A 17,578-nucleotide genomic window follows, 5' to 3' on the forward strand; every position below is an offset into this window, starting at 1 on the left:
TAGAGGAGCGATGCACGACGCGTGCAGCTTCGTTCTACACGAGGGACTCTGTGACTACACCGCTTTCCCCCGTAACTAACAGGTGGAAGCCGCACGGAACGCGCAGCTTTCCTCGAGATTAGCAGGTGGAAGATGCCCGCGGCTGTGTCGCAGATGATTCAGAAACCAGACCGCCGAAAAGAAGCGGGAGAAGACAGGGAAAAGGTAAAAAAAAAAAAAAGAGGCAGATGGACGATACGTGAGCTGCCTTTTGTCTCAACTAGTTTGAGAATTATGAAATGGTACTACAGTCCCGTTGCACACGAACGAACAACACGTTCGCGGTATAAGGAGAAAAAAATCCCGCTACAACGGTTGTCCGTGGTGTATTTTCTTTTTTAATGTACCAGATTGCGTAAAAGAATGATAAATATCGCGTTTATTACGGCAGAAAGAAACCTGACGATTGCCGATAAGAAAAGAAAAAAAAAAGTTTATCATTAATAATTTGAAAATAAATAATTATAAAAGGTTGAATTATAATATTTCAATTCGTATCGCAATAAATTTGATGTACGTGCGTAATTAGAAAACGCTCGAGTAGTTTTCTTTTTTTTTTTTTTTTTCTGCACGATAGAATAGACAGTTCACAACACGGGCGTAAAATCAATAGTAAGAGGTATATATCGGCCTTATTAAATTTACATTAAAAGGATAAACAAAAGTTGTCGCGGGTAATGAAAGATGTAGCGGTTCTTTTCGGCCGAGCTGGTTATTTCACCCTTGTTTTTTTCGTTCCCCATCTCGCGCTTTGACGTATCGATCTATCGGAATTAGACCACGGAGTAAGATGACACGTTCGCTGGCCGATGATGCCGCGTTTCCGGCGCAATCGCATGAAAGATTCGCCTCTTCCGGTTGTGCATTAATTTTCTGTGCAACGTCGCGAATCAATGCGATCGCGAGGGAGAAATAGCCGAGTCCGAGAGTCTATTATTTCCAGGCATGTAAATGCGCGAGTATTCTGCGTGCAGTCTGTTTGAATATACGTTAAACCGGTAGCGAGTGGACTGTATTATTGATGGTTTATTTCTCCAATCGACCGGTGGACGCGATGGTACCACGGGGTACCGAGATAATGCATCGGTATCATGCGCCGCGGCCGATCGAGGAAAATATGCGAAATAATTTATTTGCCCTGTGCAATTATTGCTCTATCCTTGGACGGAATCTATTGGACGGGAACCGCGTGGCGTTTATTATTTTATAAGAAGCTAGAACCGACGTTGTGCCAAAGTCAAAGTAAGTTACCGTGTAACTTTACGCGAGTCCTCGTCAGATTTGCCGTTCGCATGAAATTTTGATGTAAAAAGAAAAGCGTGCGTGGCACATACAAAAATCGCACGAGGTTTCTATATATACTTATATCGGTTTCAGAGTTCCAATTTTATACACTTCACTTACCGTTATCAATATTTCCTCGGTTTACAAGTACCTTTAAAACTTTGCGGTCTGTATCAAAAGATCTTTTTGCTTTTTAGCGCATAGTTAAACTATATATGTGCGTAAAAATATATATATATATATATATATATATATATTTATCTACTATTCCTCGCATAATACAGTAGAAAGCATCTTATAAAGATTAAAGCAGCCGCTACTTTCACGAAATACCCATAGAAACGCTTAACGTTTAATGATCTCGCATTCCTTTAAAAACTCTTACCGGGCAAGTAATTGCAATAAATAAACATGTACACGAAGCAAAATCAAGTAATAGTTATTGTAAAATTAAATTTGCGGACGTAATATTGATATTTAAAAATAACCACATTATTTTACTTATCTACAGTATAAAAAAAAATTTTTTTAATAAAAAAAAACAAAGAGGCAAATGAAAATAACGAAGGTTTTGATAAATTTAATTTATATAGACCTAATAATAAATTTTTCAAATTTTAGTTGGTCATTAGTAATCTTTCCGATAATTTGCCGAACAATTGACTTCATTTTCCAACGTTAATTGCTTTCTTTAATAACTGGTTTGAGTAATTAAAATCAATTTGCCATTTGTCCAATTTCTATTTCCAATTTTGTGTTTCCACCGTGCTTCCTGACATTCGGAGGGTCCTATGAACGATGATCGCGCATTGCTTTACGTGATATCTATAGTATTTAAAAATAACACGTCCTAATATTGATCCGCGGAGGGAAATAATACCGCGCTGCCAAGAGTTAGCACAGCAACGCGAGACTTCCGATCAAGCATTTCCAGAGCGTATTTTCGATACACCGGCCGCTCGCCTCCTCATGCGCGAGAATTGCTTAGATGCAAACTGACTGCTCGAGTTAGTCCGACTGCAACATCTAGCCTGAATATTTCATAGGAAGAGACTGGTCGATTTCCGTGCTTGCGGCAAGCGTGGTCACCCCGCTACGAAAATCGTTATCCAGCGAATATAAATAACAGCGGCGCGATTTTATACGAGTGTATAAAGCTTGACGAAAATTTATTTAATATTTATTTTGTTTAATAGAAAAAGAAAAGAGGATAATGATAAAAGTCAATCCCTCCCTAAGTGTTTTTATGACGAGAATAACTTTCAAGTTAGGAAGAATGGCGATAAATATATATAGAAAGGAAGTTCTTTGCGAACACGAATACCCAGTACGATAACGTACGCACTGATTATATTTCATTAGGCCGTAGAAAATTACGTCATTACACACCGGCGACAATGCGATGAATCAGCGATCATGCAATTATTCTGTGATGGCTGTAGATCGCAAATAATTTGCCGCGGGCATTAGCTCGAATAGAACAATCACTAAAGATTGTCTGCTTCCCTTACTTTATTTATTCTTCAAAGTAGGACAACGGGTTTAAATGTGTCGCGCTTATTAATTATACCCACATAAAAGTTAATGCAATAGATAAATTGTTAACGAGTTCCTACACTACGTATATAATTTTTTTTTTTTTTTAGAATAATCTTTCCTTTCATATCAATAAATTTACGTAGATGTATACATAATTTTTCATCTTAAAAATCTTTTTTGTAATATCTTTCTTTAATTTACCGCAACTTTGATAAAAGTACTTCTTCTAATGCCGGTTCATTAAAAATTAAAAGCGATAAGAATAATTTATGGCCGAGCATCTAAACCAAAATTTCTTCTTTTCATATTAGACGTATCTCGAATAAATTCCGATGCGATAAATTCACTGATGTACAAAAAGCGCAGGGAAGAGAGAAGATGGCGGTAGCGACTAATGCTCGCTGATCCCCGCGAGAGAATATATATATGCGACATAAAATATATGATTGCGTAAACGACATACCTGGCGACGATCGTCTGTTTGCCCCTCATGACGCCGCTGCTACGTCTCAATGCGAGGATGAAGCCAGAGACGTGACGAGAACCCGACTGTGGTCCACTCCGCCGCACAAGAAGCCGCATCGAGAGAGGTTGATCGCAGTACTCGGAGACTGATGTACTTGCTGTACGTGATGTTCACTTAGATCTCGACACTCCACACGATAAATGTTCGCGCAAAACACAAAAGGCACTCGCGACGATCATTTTCACTTAAAATTCAGTTCGCAATTTACCGAGATTCACCTCCGAAATTCACCTCGCGACGCGACGACGAAAGACGCGACCAACTTTTCGAACCGCAGCCTCAGACTACGCGAGACGCCCCCTGATTGGTCGGATTCGAAATCTACCGAAACCATCGGCGCATTCGCGCCGCTGCGATCTCCAACTTTCGAGGTATCGAAGCTATGCAGGCGCTCCCTGGACGTCTGCGCAAATGATTCTCCCACGATTTAATGGCGCTCACGTTGAGAGTTGTCGTCTGCTAAAAATTGGCGGGCAACATCACATGTTATTATTTAACAGTGTAAATTACTGTACATAATATATAGCGCATTGAAAAAATTGACGAGTCATACATCGACATTTGGGACTCAAAGTCATTTACAAGAACGATATTTGTGATAATATAACGACATTTCCGTTAAATTGTTAATACAAAAGGTATTCAAGTATTACGTAAGTAAGGTTAAATTTTTTTTTTATTAAATTGTTAAATCAGATTGATTCAACTTTCAATAAATTTTTACCAGATGACTTTTCTTTAATTTACAATTCTGTACTTATATTATAAAGAGAAACGAATTTTGTTCCAAGAGATTTAATACTAAGCAGCTGATAGTCAATTCTAACTGTTAAGTCAATTGGTTGATTGAGTTAATTAACTCCATTTGACATTACTTTATCTCTATTTAGCATTTACAAACACATTTTTTTTTTTCGATTATATCAGAAATTTTAATATAAAACCAAAATATATTTAATCTTTATTTAATTAAATATAAATGTCTTATTCCTTTCATGTTACTTTCTATCACAGGATTTAAAATATGGAGCATGAAGACAGTGATTGTGATCTAGATATTTTGAATAATCTTATATCAAATGACATAGAAGAAATTGATCAGTCTAAGCAGCTTGAAGAAAAAAAATCGCCCGAACAGCCCAAAGTATCAAAGGAACCAAAAAAGGCACTGACAGAATTGCAGTTTAACTTTTTGGATTCTGAGTCTGGTAACACAAGTAATGTAAGTAAACTAACAATAGATAAAACCATCAGTGAAATTCATGATGATAAGCTTGATTCTTCTGATGATGAAGACAGGTGTTATTTTGAAGAACAAAAGTATTCTAATTATGGAAGAGAGATAAAACAATTGTTAAAAGAACATATTTCGTTAAAGACTGAACAACCTGTAAAATCACAGAGCAAAAAGACTGATAGTTTTATTAATAATAAAAGTAAAACATTTGATTTTAATAATGCCATTAAAAGTAAGGATGACAATATAACAAAAGATGTATACAATGACCCTTTCTTTGGAATAAGAATAGTTACTCCAACTATATCATCTGCTGAATTGAAGGAACGTATGAAAGATAAGATTCCTGTAACAGTATCAAGAGTAAAGAGCCACATTATTTCTGAAAATGTACATAACGACTGGGTTATAGCTGGAGTATTAATCAATAAATCTCCCACGAAAACCTCGCAAAAAGGAACTTCTTATTGCATTTGGAAAATAAGCGATTTATCAGATGACTCAAAGACTGTATCTATTTTTCTCTTCAGTAATGCTTATAAACAATTATGGAAAACGATTGTTGGCAGTGTGATAGGTATTCTCAATCCAAATGTATTAGAGAGTAAGGATAACATCGATCAAGCAACGTTATCAATCGACAATCCTCAGAAGCTTATGATTCTCGGCAGGTCCAAGGACATGGGCAAATGCAAATCTACCAAAAAGAATGGAGATCCATGTACGGCAATCGTAAATATAAGTCGATGCGAGTATTGCGTTTATCACGTAAAACAAGAGTATAAAAAATGTGCACGGCGACCAGACTTACAATCGAGCAATACTAGCAATGGGTTTACCGGAGACGCGATAAAACGTATGAATAAAGAAACTGCTATGCGAAAACCTTACAGCGGATTGGCACCGTTTATACCAGTACTGGCCAAACGCAATGAAGAGCTGTACGAGAAGGATCGTGCACGTTTGGAATTATTATCTGCATCCACTTCAAATAACAGTATTAAAAAATCTAAAAATAATTCGAGCCATGAAGCGAACAACGTCGACACTGTAGCGAAAAAAGTAACTGTTGAGCTAACGAATAAGCAATCGAAAAAAGATTTTGAACGACTCAACAAACTAAGAAACTGGCAATCTTCAAAACAGTTGATGGTACAATCGACGCCTAATGGGCCAGTTTTATGTTCCAGTTCAGTACAACTCAAAGAAAGCAATCCTACGTCAATTAAATCTACAAGCAATCGTGCAAGTAAAATCAGTTTGACTTCTTTAATCTCACGCCCGCAACTAGGAATGGGATGTAATCAGAATGTAATAGATTTCTCTGAACCAATTACTAAGAAACATATTCAGAACGCCAGAATGAACGCAATCAAATGGGTGCAAGAGCACGGAAAAATCAAAGCAAAGAATCCTAATCAAATCCGTGCAAGTACCAAAGAAAAACTAGAGAAGAATACGAAGCGTCAAAGAGAAAATGACGAGAAGGAAGAGCGTAACGCGAAAAAATTGAATACAAACGATAAATTTAAAGAAATGTTAGAAGCTAAGTCATCGCATACAGATTTGATTGAAAAATCGTACGACGAAGAAAAGGAAAAGTACTTCAACAAGTTGGAAGCAAAGGAGAGAATGGAAGAGAAAATGATGAACACTTTTAAAATTGATTGTAAAGCTGTAAAGTGTACAATATGCAAGTACACGGCATTTTCAGCATCGGATATGTGCAAGGAGCAAAGACACCCGTTGCGTGTGATTGATGCTATTAAGAGATTCTTCAAGTGTGCTGATTGTGGCAACCGAACTGTCAGCTTAAATCGTATGCCGTCGCGTAGTTGTGGCAAATGTAGTAGTTCGAATTGGATTAGAGCGGCAATGATGGATGAAAGAAAAACTGCTATCACTGCAGAGACCTTATCCATACGCGGCGCTGAGGAAAAATTCTTAGGTTCAGTAGTGCAAAATGCCAATCTCAATCTTCTCGTTCCTGATAAAGATTAAGACATTAGGCTAATTGCTCACAACATACTTTTGAAATGAGTATTATAAATATTGATAGAAACAAGAGAAAAATTAAGAGATAATTGAAATTAGTTACATAATACGTGCAGTATAAAGATAAAATATTGGTACATAAAATAAACAGATGCCGAAATGTGCTATGATACTGAAAGTATTAATTTTGATGTAATAAAATTTTTTTTTAATTTACCATCTAAATTAATACCCAAATTTTTAATTACGATCGACTAAAATAAAAAGACGTAAGTTTTTAACGATTTTTATACTTACTTCTATGTATATTATATTTTTACTCTTATTTTATACCTTAGAATCTACAAATGCAGAACATTTGATATCCTTTTGTTTATTGTCAATATTCTCAGTTTTCTTTTCTTGTTTTTTTTTTTTCATCTTATGAAATGTACAAATATAAAGAAATCCCTAAGAGTGTACTTCTTGCACATTTCTGAAATGAAATACATTGAATTCTCTCCGTCCGAAATGTACACAGCGAGCAAAAACGTTTTGATATACAGCCAGGTACAACAATCGTATAAAAAACACTATCGTCGTCTCGACTACGAGTTTTTCATTAAATTACGTTCATTTGAGATTTACGTTTAGGTTGAGGTCATTACTGTCTTTCTGCTCGATCGAGCCTTTTTATATACAGGATGTTTAACATAAGGTGTCCCTCTAAATAACTGCGGGTAGGCAATGAGAATACAAGACGAAAAATCAAGTACCATTTTACCAAATTCATAATTGTTATCGAGTAAAGAAATAAATCTCGTTCTGCGCGCTGGTTCGCTAAGAGATTTTATTTCCTTACTCGACAACAATTATGAATTTAGTAAAATGGTACTTGACTTTTCGTCTTGTATTTTCATTATCTATCCACAGCTATTTGGACGGACATCTTATGTCAGACACCTTGTATGTTATATATATTTTTTTCTTTTGTGACGAGAAAGGTACTTTTTTTTCTTTCTTTTTCATAAATGGGATATGAGCTATTTAAATAAAGGTGGACATCAATAAGTTTCTAAATATGAAGAACTATGATTGGGGTCCAGAAGCATTACGTTGACATAAATCACTAATAAACCGAATGGTTATTATATGACATGTAAAATTAAAAGCAATTGGTCTAATATAATTTTTCTATGAAGTATTATGCCAATGTAACAATTCCAAACTCTAATTACCAACTGTTTGTATGAGAAACATAGATTGTATTTTTTCACTCATGTACTGTTTAATATCCTATGGTTGTCCAGTTCTATTCGGCATTTTATGTTACGATGACACGTCACTTTTTTTTTTTATAAAATTTCGAATAAAATATGTGTGAGAAAAGGAAGATTGAAAATAATGGTTATTCGACAAACTTCCAAGTGTTATATGCGGGAGATCAATTATTATCTCAAATTATTTTTTTTTAGATATAATACGATAATACTGATTTATCATAACGTTAATATACATAATTTATAATTTTTATACCAAAAAATTATTAAATTAATAAAGTAAGCCATGAAAAAATATATGTATATAAAAAAAATGAATAATTTAACATTAAACAATAAAGTATATTTTGCTGTGTAAAAAGATTAGTTTTTCAAAAAATTCATTTTGTTTTGATACACGATATACACATATGTATATGCATGGAACGTTTTTAAATCAATATTTCAATCTTCCTTTTTGTCACCTAACAAAGCATAGATCTCACAGAAAATGAGCAGCAGTACCATCGAAAATTTCTTTTTCAATCCTTAGCTATGATCCATATGTACTTTTAATGTAGCAAAAAAAAATTTTCATTTTAGAACAGCACGTGATACACATATACGAAAGTGTGAAGTATTACAATAAAATTGTACTCTGGAAAATCAGCCGGGATAAAACTTTTATGACGATTACGCTTCCGTATTGCCTTTCTGTCGGATACAAAATCTAACAAAGTGTTTAAGGAAACAATTCCTTTCGATTAAAAGACACTGCTAAAATATGTGGGAATAAAATAATCAATGACGAACATGTTAGTAGATTATACAACTATGCTTATAGAGATCATAGGCAAGCCATAATCTAAGTACGTCATCGATCCGGTTAGCAACTCGCGTGGACGACATTTCCATGTATCTTTACCTTAAAACAAAGATTACAAGGCTTTCCCTACTCTCTTCCTTTCTTTCATTCTTTCTCTCTTTCATTTTCTCTGACGCTTTCTCTCTTTCTTCCTTTCTCGCTCACATTTGCTCATTGATATTTATTGATTTCTTAATTTATCTATCTCGCATACTTAAATCGGATGTTCCGCTAAGCAGAAACGTAGTCGCACCGATGTATAGAAATAAATAACTATCTAGACTTCTATAGTGTGAAGATGTTTACATATAAAAATTTGAAGAAACGTTAAGCCGGCAATTAATATCTGGGTATCTTGAGAGACAATACACAGATATACAAATACTTCGAACCACGTTCTGGAATTCGTTGTGCACATATCGCAAAATCGGATCTCTCTCGAACGTTTCACTTTGATGAAGTTCTCTTGTGCGCCTGTTTTGTCTCTGCAAGGTATACATTATAACAATATCGCAAATAATGCAGATACATTATTAAATAACGATATACCATTTTTGTCGGGTAAATCTCACGATATTCAAGACTCTTCGAGAAACTCTTTTCTCTCTATACAGTATTCTTTTATAAAGGATACTTCACCAAAATTGCACGTTACATTCTTTTCACATTTATACATACATAGCATCGTTTATTACAGAGGCATCATACGAATAAGCGAATTAAATTAACAATGTTAAAATAAATTTCGTAATATCTTCAGTAACCGTTTAAATATTGCGGGGAATATCTTTCTCTTCATTGAGGTGCACCACTATAACAATGAAAAATTCGATACGTTTGCGAAGCATTTCTTATGTACAATTGTGTGAATGTACAAAAATCTAAGAGCCAAGAGCCAGCAACGGAGCAATGTAGGATTGCGAGGAATTATCTGTCCTTATGTTTACAAATGTGTATCACTGCATAAGACGGAAATACTTCATTTACTCCGTGGATCGTGTACGCGACCTCAACTTATGTCTAAGGCAACTGTGCCGTTTTTAAAAATTGACATCTATTTACAGAACTCTTCTCCGTATGAATTTTGCAAATATCGGTGTAGAATGCACGATACGCAATTGTATGTTCATAATAATCAGTTTATTACAGCTCTTTCATGATTGTGTCTGAACAAAATAGCGCTACACACACAGCCGCTCTTGTGGTTCAAATACTCATTTCTCGTAAAATCTATGATAAGATGACAAAAACATCAATTTAATATAAAATTACGATCGAACCACCATATACTGTACATTTGTATTTGGAACTTTAGAGCGTGTAGTGTAATTGTTTAAAAGAATCTCTGTGAATAATTAGACATAAATTGTAATACAAGGTGGTGAATGTATGAGAGTAGGCAGGTATCAAGCTGGCTTAATTAAGTGTCACAGTCTTCGAATCGCCTTTTCTTTCATAGACATGGATTACATCAGCCGCGTCGTATTCGCTGGTGCTCTTCTCTCTTTCGTGTATCGATTGCGATCTGCTTGATGTTTGGTACTCTAGACAAGAATTTTATGACGATATCGTACGTGCTGTATTGTAAATTTTGAAACATTTTCTTTTTGTATTTTCTTCTTTCTTGGGGACATCATGTGAGAAAACGTACTCATGTCCTTTCCTGCTTTCTTCGAAGCTATGAGAACCAAATGTCGATTGAATCGTGGACTTAGTAATCGTCCAAATCAATGCCATCGGTTTCAATGTCGTCCAGCTGCATACTTTGAAAGTCCACTTTGTATCGCAAGATACCTGTAAGATATGCATTTAAAAATACATGCAAAAGAACACCTATAATTAAACATTTCTTCGCTATAAAAAATAAAATAAAATACTTTTATATTAAAATATAGTATTATTAAGTATTGATAATGAAAAGAAACTATACTGGACAACAATAAGGCATATAAGCAAATATGTAATTAATATTGCTCAACATTAATTGATGACATTGATACGCTAAATTATATAAAATCAAATTAATATTTTACAACAGTGTTTTCTTACGAGAAAAATAAAAGAAACGTATCTTTTCTATTGCAGTTTATAACATACATATAAAACTTGAACATGTTGAAAAAATATATAAAAAGAAAGCACTGTTTAAAAGAAATTAAATATGGAATTAATTATTTTATTATTAATATCAATGTGATGCAAAAATATTGAAGACAATACGAATTAATTTATATTATATGAATATCATGTACATATTTTAACGAGTAACTAATGAACATACACAATAAAACAGTACATCAAATCTGAGAATTTGAATTAACGTTTTTAAAGTAAATTAACATTTATAGAGTAGATATTAATTAAAAGTGATAAAAGGTATGTAATTACCAAATATATATTTTTAATAAAAATTACTATCGTATAAATTAAAAGTGTTAATAAACACAAAAAAAGTTATGTGAGTTATAATATTTGTAATATAAATTATAATTGAATGTATCAATTCGAAATTGATAAAAAACTATCTAACCTAAAATTGATTTATTGTATAGTAGAAAACATGTACTGTACCTTTCCCAATATGCAAGCTAATAAAAATAAAATACCGATTAGTAACTTGGAAAATATTAAATATTTGAACTATTTTAAGCAAAATTGCAATGTGAAAGCGTAAATACCTATAGACATCTATATTGCGTGATACTTCTGTTCATTATCACAGATAACATTTTTCGTAACATTAAGCATAGCTTTTAAACCGACATAAATATTTGATATAATATGTCGCTTCCTAATTATTGCTTTCATTTTTATATATTATCTATGATGATGAACATAATGTTGCTTATCATTTAACATGCACTATTAAAATGTATATTTTTGTATTAAAATGTATTTTTTTTTCTATTATAAGCATGGTCAGAGCGTATAACAGAAAAGAAATATGTTGAAAGCTGTAGTAAAGTTTAAGTTTAAGTTTAGATATTAGCATGTAATAATGTATGATCTTGTTGATTACTTTCCTGCTTGCTATTGTATTATAATACCGATTATACAATAAATATTTTTACATTTATATGAATATAACAGTACTCAAAAAATAAAATAATTTAATAATTATTTTCGAAAATATAAACTACATTTTTTAATTAAATAAATAAAAGATATTGTATATGTATAAAATGACATATTAAACCGTAAAAAATGTTCAAGTTATTCCTCCCCTCAAAATACCTTATAAATTAAAATATGCGATTACATTAAAGAAAAATACATGCGCTTGCTATAATCCAATACCATTAATGATATCAATAGATAATTTAACTTATAAAACATCCAGCATAATAATATAAAATAAATTCAATAATATGCAGATATTGTATTTACATAAAACTAATAAACAAAATTTAAATAGTACCATCACATCAAATGTGCAATGCAAAGTTCTACCTGCCAAAGAATAGATTGCAAATATTATAAAGATTATCATGCAAATCATATTTTATATGTAATTAAAAACAAAAAAAGAACAGATTCGGTATATTTAAAAAATTAAATATACGCACATTGTGTATCTCAATATAACAGAACTCTCGTATAATTTAATATAGTGTATACATTGAATCGAGAATCATCAAATGGCGTGTATGTGAAATGTCATATGTTTAAGAAATAATTGGCCAGCGAGATAAATATCGAAATTTTCAAGGTGAAACAACATAGGCGTAAGTATTGTAATTATGTGTTTAGCAATAATGATGAAACTTGTCACTGTTGCCTAGAAGCTAACACTTGAAAGCGTTATTTATCGATTTACTTATAACATTCCTGCGAACACAGCTTTCATAATTTTTAACGGATTTTTTTGGTGTACGATGGTAGCGTACGAAGATCGAAGATGATACATATTAAACGACGAGATAAGAATGTGGCTAATTATTTGCAACAATATATGTAGCTATCAAGCAATACTATTTTTTTGTCCAAGGAATCAATCGCTGTGTTGTGTCTACTACTCCAATCATGATACCAACAATGTGTGAATCTAATAACGCGATGATAACAAGAGATAGAAGACTAGAAGATTTCAACTCACCCTGTGTACGAACAGAGTTATCCATATCTTATAAACGTATATATGTGTACAAAAGACTTTTCTTACGCGTTTATCACCAGGAAAGAAAAGAAAAACCAGCGAAACTTTTTTGACTTTTTTATTCGTAGAAAAAAGAAACATAATACTTTGAAAAATATAAACTAAAAATGTTTATCATCACATTCAAACTTATTTTAAAAGACACATATGCATATGTATACTACAAATTTGCACAGAAGAAACAAACTATTTAGTGAGAAACCCAATGAAAGAAATCGTGAATTTCTTGGACAAATTTATCTTTAAACTTTAATTTAATTAGTAGTAAAATATTTTTTATGCATAATTCTAAATGGTATAAAACAAAAGTGATAAGTTTAAAAAGTCTTTAAATTCTTTGTATAAATATTACATATACAAGTTTTTTTTTATTATTATTTAATTATAAAATATATCTACATTTTTTTTAGAATGAATATTGAACCTATTCACAATTAATACTGAATCTAGATTACATAATTAAAGATAACATTTACAAAAAATCTTTAGTTAATTATTCATTTGAGATAAGAAAAAAATTTATAGTTATAGAGATTCTTCGTTAATTTACGAACGTAATTAAGTTGCATAGTTGTATTATCAAAAATTTAATACGAAACATAAATCAGTCGTCAACAAATTAGCAAACGATAAATTTGTCCAGCTTTGCAAATTGCTCTATGATACACGAGATGTAAGTAAACGCACGCAAGACAGAGAAAGAGCTACCTGGTCGATTCTGAGTAATTCACGGATGAAATTAGTAATCATCAAGGTCAACATCATCAAGAGGCTCATCAGCCTGCAGTGACTGGAAATCAACTTTGTAGCGGAGGATTCCTATACACCAAGATATACTCCACAGTTAATATCAATTCGACGAAAATTACCTTCCATGCAAAATAATATTTGCTGGTGTCTAGCGATGTAATGTTAGTCTACCAGCTTTTAGGGACATTGTGTGTACCCACAAAACGTAACTACGTCATAATTTGACAAAGTTCCACAGCAAGTTAAATGCGCGAATTGTATTAAGAAAAAAGCCTACCATGTATATCAAGTATTAATCGAAATACGAATGTTAAGATTTTTCAATACCTCTTCTAAAATTTTTTTCAATTTTTTTAAATTTTGATTTTAGTTTATTCCTATCCTATTTATATAACTTAATCATTTTTACATTTATTTACACTTTCAGAATAAGATTATTCGTGATAAATTCTTGTGCATAATGGGAAGAGAGAATCACCTTATATTAAAAATAATATCAAGTATGTAACACACTTACCTCCAATTCCACCAAAACCTCTAACAAATTGAGACCCTTCTTGAGACTTGTCTGTAATAATTTCCAAGGTAGCACCAAAACTTTTGTAATTGTTTGCGAGCCATTCGAGTAATGGTTGACATTCTACGAGTTCCAGCTCTACCCCGCTCTATAACAATTTTTTTTTTTTTTTAAGTAAAAATTTATTTTTTTAATGTTTTTTTAATATTAATTTAATACTTACTTCTTTATCAGTAAAATGAGTTTTATCCTTTTCTTGTTCAGGCGTTAAATGTAGTACTTTTTCTTCCGCGTTCGTGTGATTTTTCAGAACATATCGTTGAATATCTAAATTTTCCCAACAAATTAAAGTTTCAACGCTACCTAATTCCAAGGCTCTCAACGTGTCTTCTACACCAAAACAGTATTTTCCAGTTTCTTGAGAAATCTCATCAAAGTAACGACCTAAACAAGATCAAATATAAATACATATTAAACTGTATCCATGTATTAAACTTGTATTCTATCTAATAAATATCACATAGTATTTAATATATTAATATTTACCAATTAGTTTTTTCTCTTGAATAAACTTTACGTTTTGCAAAGATTCAGCTGCTAATTCGATAGCTTGATTAAAACCATTTTCTCCACCATATGACACATCAACTAATTTTATAACCTTAGCTTGCAATCTCTAAAAAAATTAAATATTAAAAAATTAATATATTAAAAAGCTTGTATAAAAAAAAAATGAAATATAAATCGTAATTTTATAGGGTGTCGTCTGTATATTAAATAAACAAATGGCTATCATAGAAATTGTTTTCCACAACATAATTACTGCAAACTAGTCTGAAAAGCATTGCTTAAAAGAAAAAAAAACTTAAAATTAATAAAATTAACAATATATATTTATTTAAAATCGCATAAATAAAAAAAGAATTTACTTACAGGATCGAACATATCCGATTGACTAAGTTCGGTTTTGAAATCAGCACTACCCGCAAGAATTAACCCAGCAATATTAGGTTTATCATTTGTGATGTATAACTGAGTAGCGACTTCGGCTACTTTTCGAACATAATTGTGCCGTTTTTCCATGCGTAATCGAGCAAAACGTAATGCAGATTGACCTCCTCTGCCTGAAATCAATATTTTTTGTAACATATTTGACAGATGTCTGAAGCGTCTTCGCTCGCCTCGGCGCCGATCGGTTGCTCAATCCGTGCATCGAGTAAATCACGCAGTGATATAAGGGCAGCGGTGTACCGCCCAAAAGTACTAGTATTTTTAAAATTCATATCTTGATTATTATTGCAAAAAATATAAAACGGCATAGAACTTTTCTTCTCGTCCCGATAAGTTGTACCTACTCCCGAAAAAGTCCGTTTATTATGAGACACGCTGTAATACATGTATATACATAAATATATATATATATATATATATATTACCGTGTTTTTTGGGAAGGTCCACAGTAAATTTATGTAACACTTCGCGTGTATTGCCTTGTAACGTTCCAAATAACGCACCGTTTCCATCCATTACAATAAAACCAAATTTATTATCATCTGCAAGTAATGCCGTGAGCGCTTCTGTGTGAAACTGCAAAATATAATTACAGTTTGCATAAAAATCATGTTTTATATAGTACTTGTGTTACATTTCCAAACATAAAACACACCTTATTATCACAAAGATATAAAGATGTATTGATAGGTTTGAAAGGCTCAAAATCGATGTTGACTTTCTTTTCTTTTCCTTCCTCCGTTACAATAGTTCCACAATAAATTACCAGGCCATTTGGAGGCACTAAAATACATTATTACAAATAAATTGTAATTAATATTCAAATATTTTATATTTAATTATTTTAATTTCAATTATTTTATATTTAAAAGATTCAAACATTATATAATAAAGTCTTAGTTTTTTTTTATATTGTTAAAATAAATTGACATTAATTAAAAAAATTAGTTACCTTTAGTATATAACTTTAGCCTATGCTGCACTGATGTGATTGCACCCAAAACAGATAATCTATTTACACGTGATTTAATGTTTGATGCTGTACCAAATTCATCCGCCAACATCTTGCTCACTCTTGATATTTGGTCCTTTGGAGGTATGATTAATGAAATCATACTCGTGCCATTCCTACAAAGACAAATAAATCAACATCTTTTGTCCACGAATATCCAGAGACGATCGAAAAACGATTACAAAGAAATCCTACATACGATAAAATTTACATATATTCTCTATAGTATAGTTTCTAACAAAACTAATGTACTTTAACATTTATAAATTATAATAAAAACGATCTTTGCAAGGATGAATAACTTTCGAGTTGCGGAGCATAGTAAAGGAGCACATGGTCTGCCAAGCCATATGTCGAGAAAATTCATACGATAGTAACACCCGAGTACAAGGCGCGACGGCATTGACGCCAACCTACTTACCCCCTGGCCATTTCGAGGCTCTTTATGAGCTTCTTGATCTTCCAAATCTCGACATTGCGGTCGGCGGAGGTCTCCTCGTTCGACATCGCTGCGGACGTACGTGGGAACGCGTGGTCGCGACGTTACGACGTGCTGGTGCTTAAAATGCTAAGAAATTAATCGCTGCCGCGAGCACTGATCCGCTCGAAGGTGGACGTGGACGACGGACTACGACAACGATGTTGGTAATGGGAACGAGCAGGCAATGTGGCCCGCGTCGACGACGGGGTACCGGACTCTACGACGGGTTCCTCTCTGTGAAAAATTATGGTTGGGAATTATCAGTGGTTACGAAATTACCGCGTCGATCCAGTTCACACCGGATTATGTCAGCCACGGAAGAACGTGGTCGACATAGCCATTCATTCAGGGGCGGCCGCCCGTTCCGTTCGTTCGCTCTCTTTTTCTTTCACTCGCTCGCTTGCTCAATCTTTCTCTCTTTCTCTCTCTCTCTTTCTTACGCTTGGTCGTCGCGCGCGCGGGCATTAAACGCTCGGGTTTAAGCACGCGCTGTGCGGCCACCTTTCCTCGCTTTCGCGGACGTTATACTCCGCACTCACTTTTGTATGGTGATCGTTACGGTGTGGTAGGTGCGTCCGACACGTCGACGTTGTCGCGGGCGGGCTGGCCCCCTTTTAGCGGCGACGCGGCTCGTGACACGACGAATACCACGCGAGTGCGAGCCTCGGTATGCACACGTCGGCCATGCGATGGCACAGCGGAAACGTCAGTGAACCACGGTGGACGTGCCGCACGCGAGAGACAAAATGGGAAGCAAAAAGACCCCGAGGCCGCCCAGTCGTGCACAGTGTGCACACAGGAGCGCGCATGTCCCGCGACTCTTATTGGTCCAATTGGCCGGTGCCGCGCACGCGACCTCTGGTCGCCTCCACATGAGCGTGGTTATGGACGACTAGCCAGTGCTAAATTGCACGAATAGCGTCTCCCC

The 17,578-nt window shown here is 33.7% G+C and overlaps 2 protein-coding genes across 4 annotated transcripts; one reads left to right on the plus strand and one right to left on the minus strand.

The window, feature by feature from the left end:
• The first annotated feature begins 3,684 nt into the window (after window positions 1-3,684).
• On the plus strand, window positions 3,685-7,395 carry Mcm10 (minichromosome maintenance 10 homolog). Of its 2 annotated transcripts, none has more exons than XM_070668322.1 (2): window positions 3,685-4,026; window positions 4,403-7,395. In XM_070668322.1, exon 2 carries the CDS (start codon window positions 4,413-4,415, stop codon window positions 6,624-6,626), a length of 2,214 nt encoding a protein of 737 aa, XP_070524423.1. In that variant the 5' UTR covers window positions 3,685-4,026; window positions 4,403-4,412; the 3' UTR covers window positions 6,627-7,395. The 2 variants fall into 2 exon arrangements, with proteins under 2 accessions (XP_070524423.1, XP_070524414.1); XM_070668313.1 differs by having other exon boundaries at window positions 3,686-4,041.
• A 448-nt stretch (window positions 7,396-7,843) lies between these two features.
• Window positions 7,844-17,340, minus strand: Erf1 (eukaryotic release factor 1). 2 transcript variants are annotated; one of them, XM_070668385.1, is made up of 12 exons: window positions 17,190-17,340; window positions 16,591-16,884; window positions 16,110-16,285; window positions 15,813-15,940; window positions 15,583-15,733; window positions 15,080-15,270; window positions 14,693-14,822; window positions 14,370-14,590; window positions 14,147-14,294; window positions 13,588-13,698; window positions 11,295-11,311; window positions 7,844-10,517 (listed from the first exon to the last, which is right to left on the minus strand). In XM_070668385.1, the coding sequence occupies exons 2-10, from the start codon at window positions 16,674-16,676 to the stop codon at window positions 13,619-13,621; spliced, it is 1,311 nt and encodes a 436-aa protein (XP_070524486.1). In that variant the 5' UTR covers window positions 16,677-16,884; window positions 17,190-17,340; the 3' UTR covers window positions 7,844-10,517; window positions 11,295-11,311; window positions 13,588-13,618. The 2 variants fall into 2 exon arrangements, with proteins under 2 accessions (XP_070524486.1, XP_070524479.1); XM_070668378.1 differs by lacking the exons at window positions 11,295-11,311; window positions 13,588-13,698 and having other exon boundaries at window positions 17,190-17,339.
• Between the last annotated feature and the right edge of the window lie 238 nt (window positions 17,341-17,578).

Source organism: Cardiocondyla obscurior, linkage group LG02 (genome assembly GCF_019399895.1).
Source record: "Cardiocondyla obscurior isolate alpha-2009 linkage group LG02, Cobs3.1, whole genome shotgun sequence".
NCBI lineage: Eukaryota > Metazoa > Arthropoda > Insecta > Hymenoptera > Formicidae > Cardiocondyla > Cardiocondyla obscurior.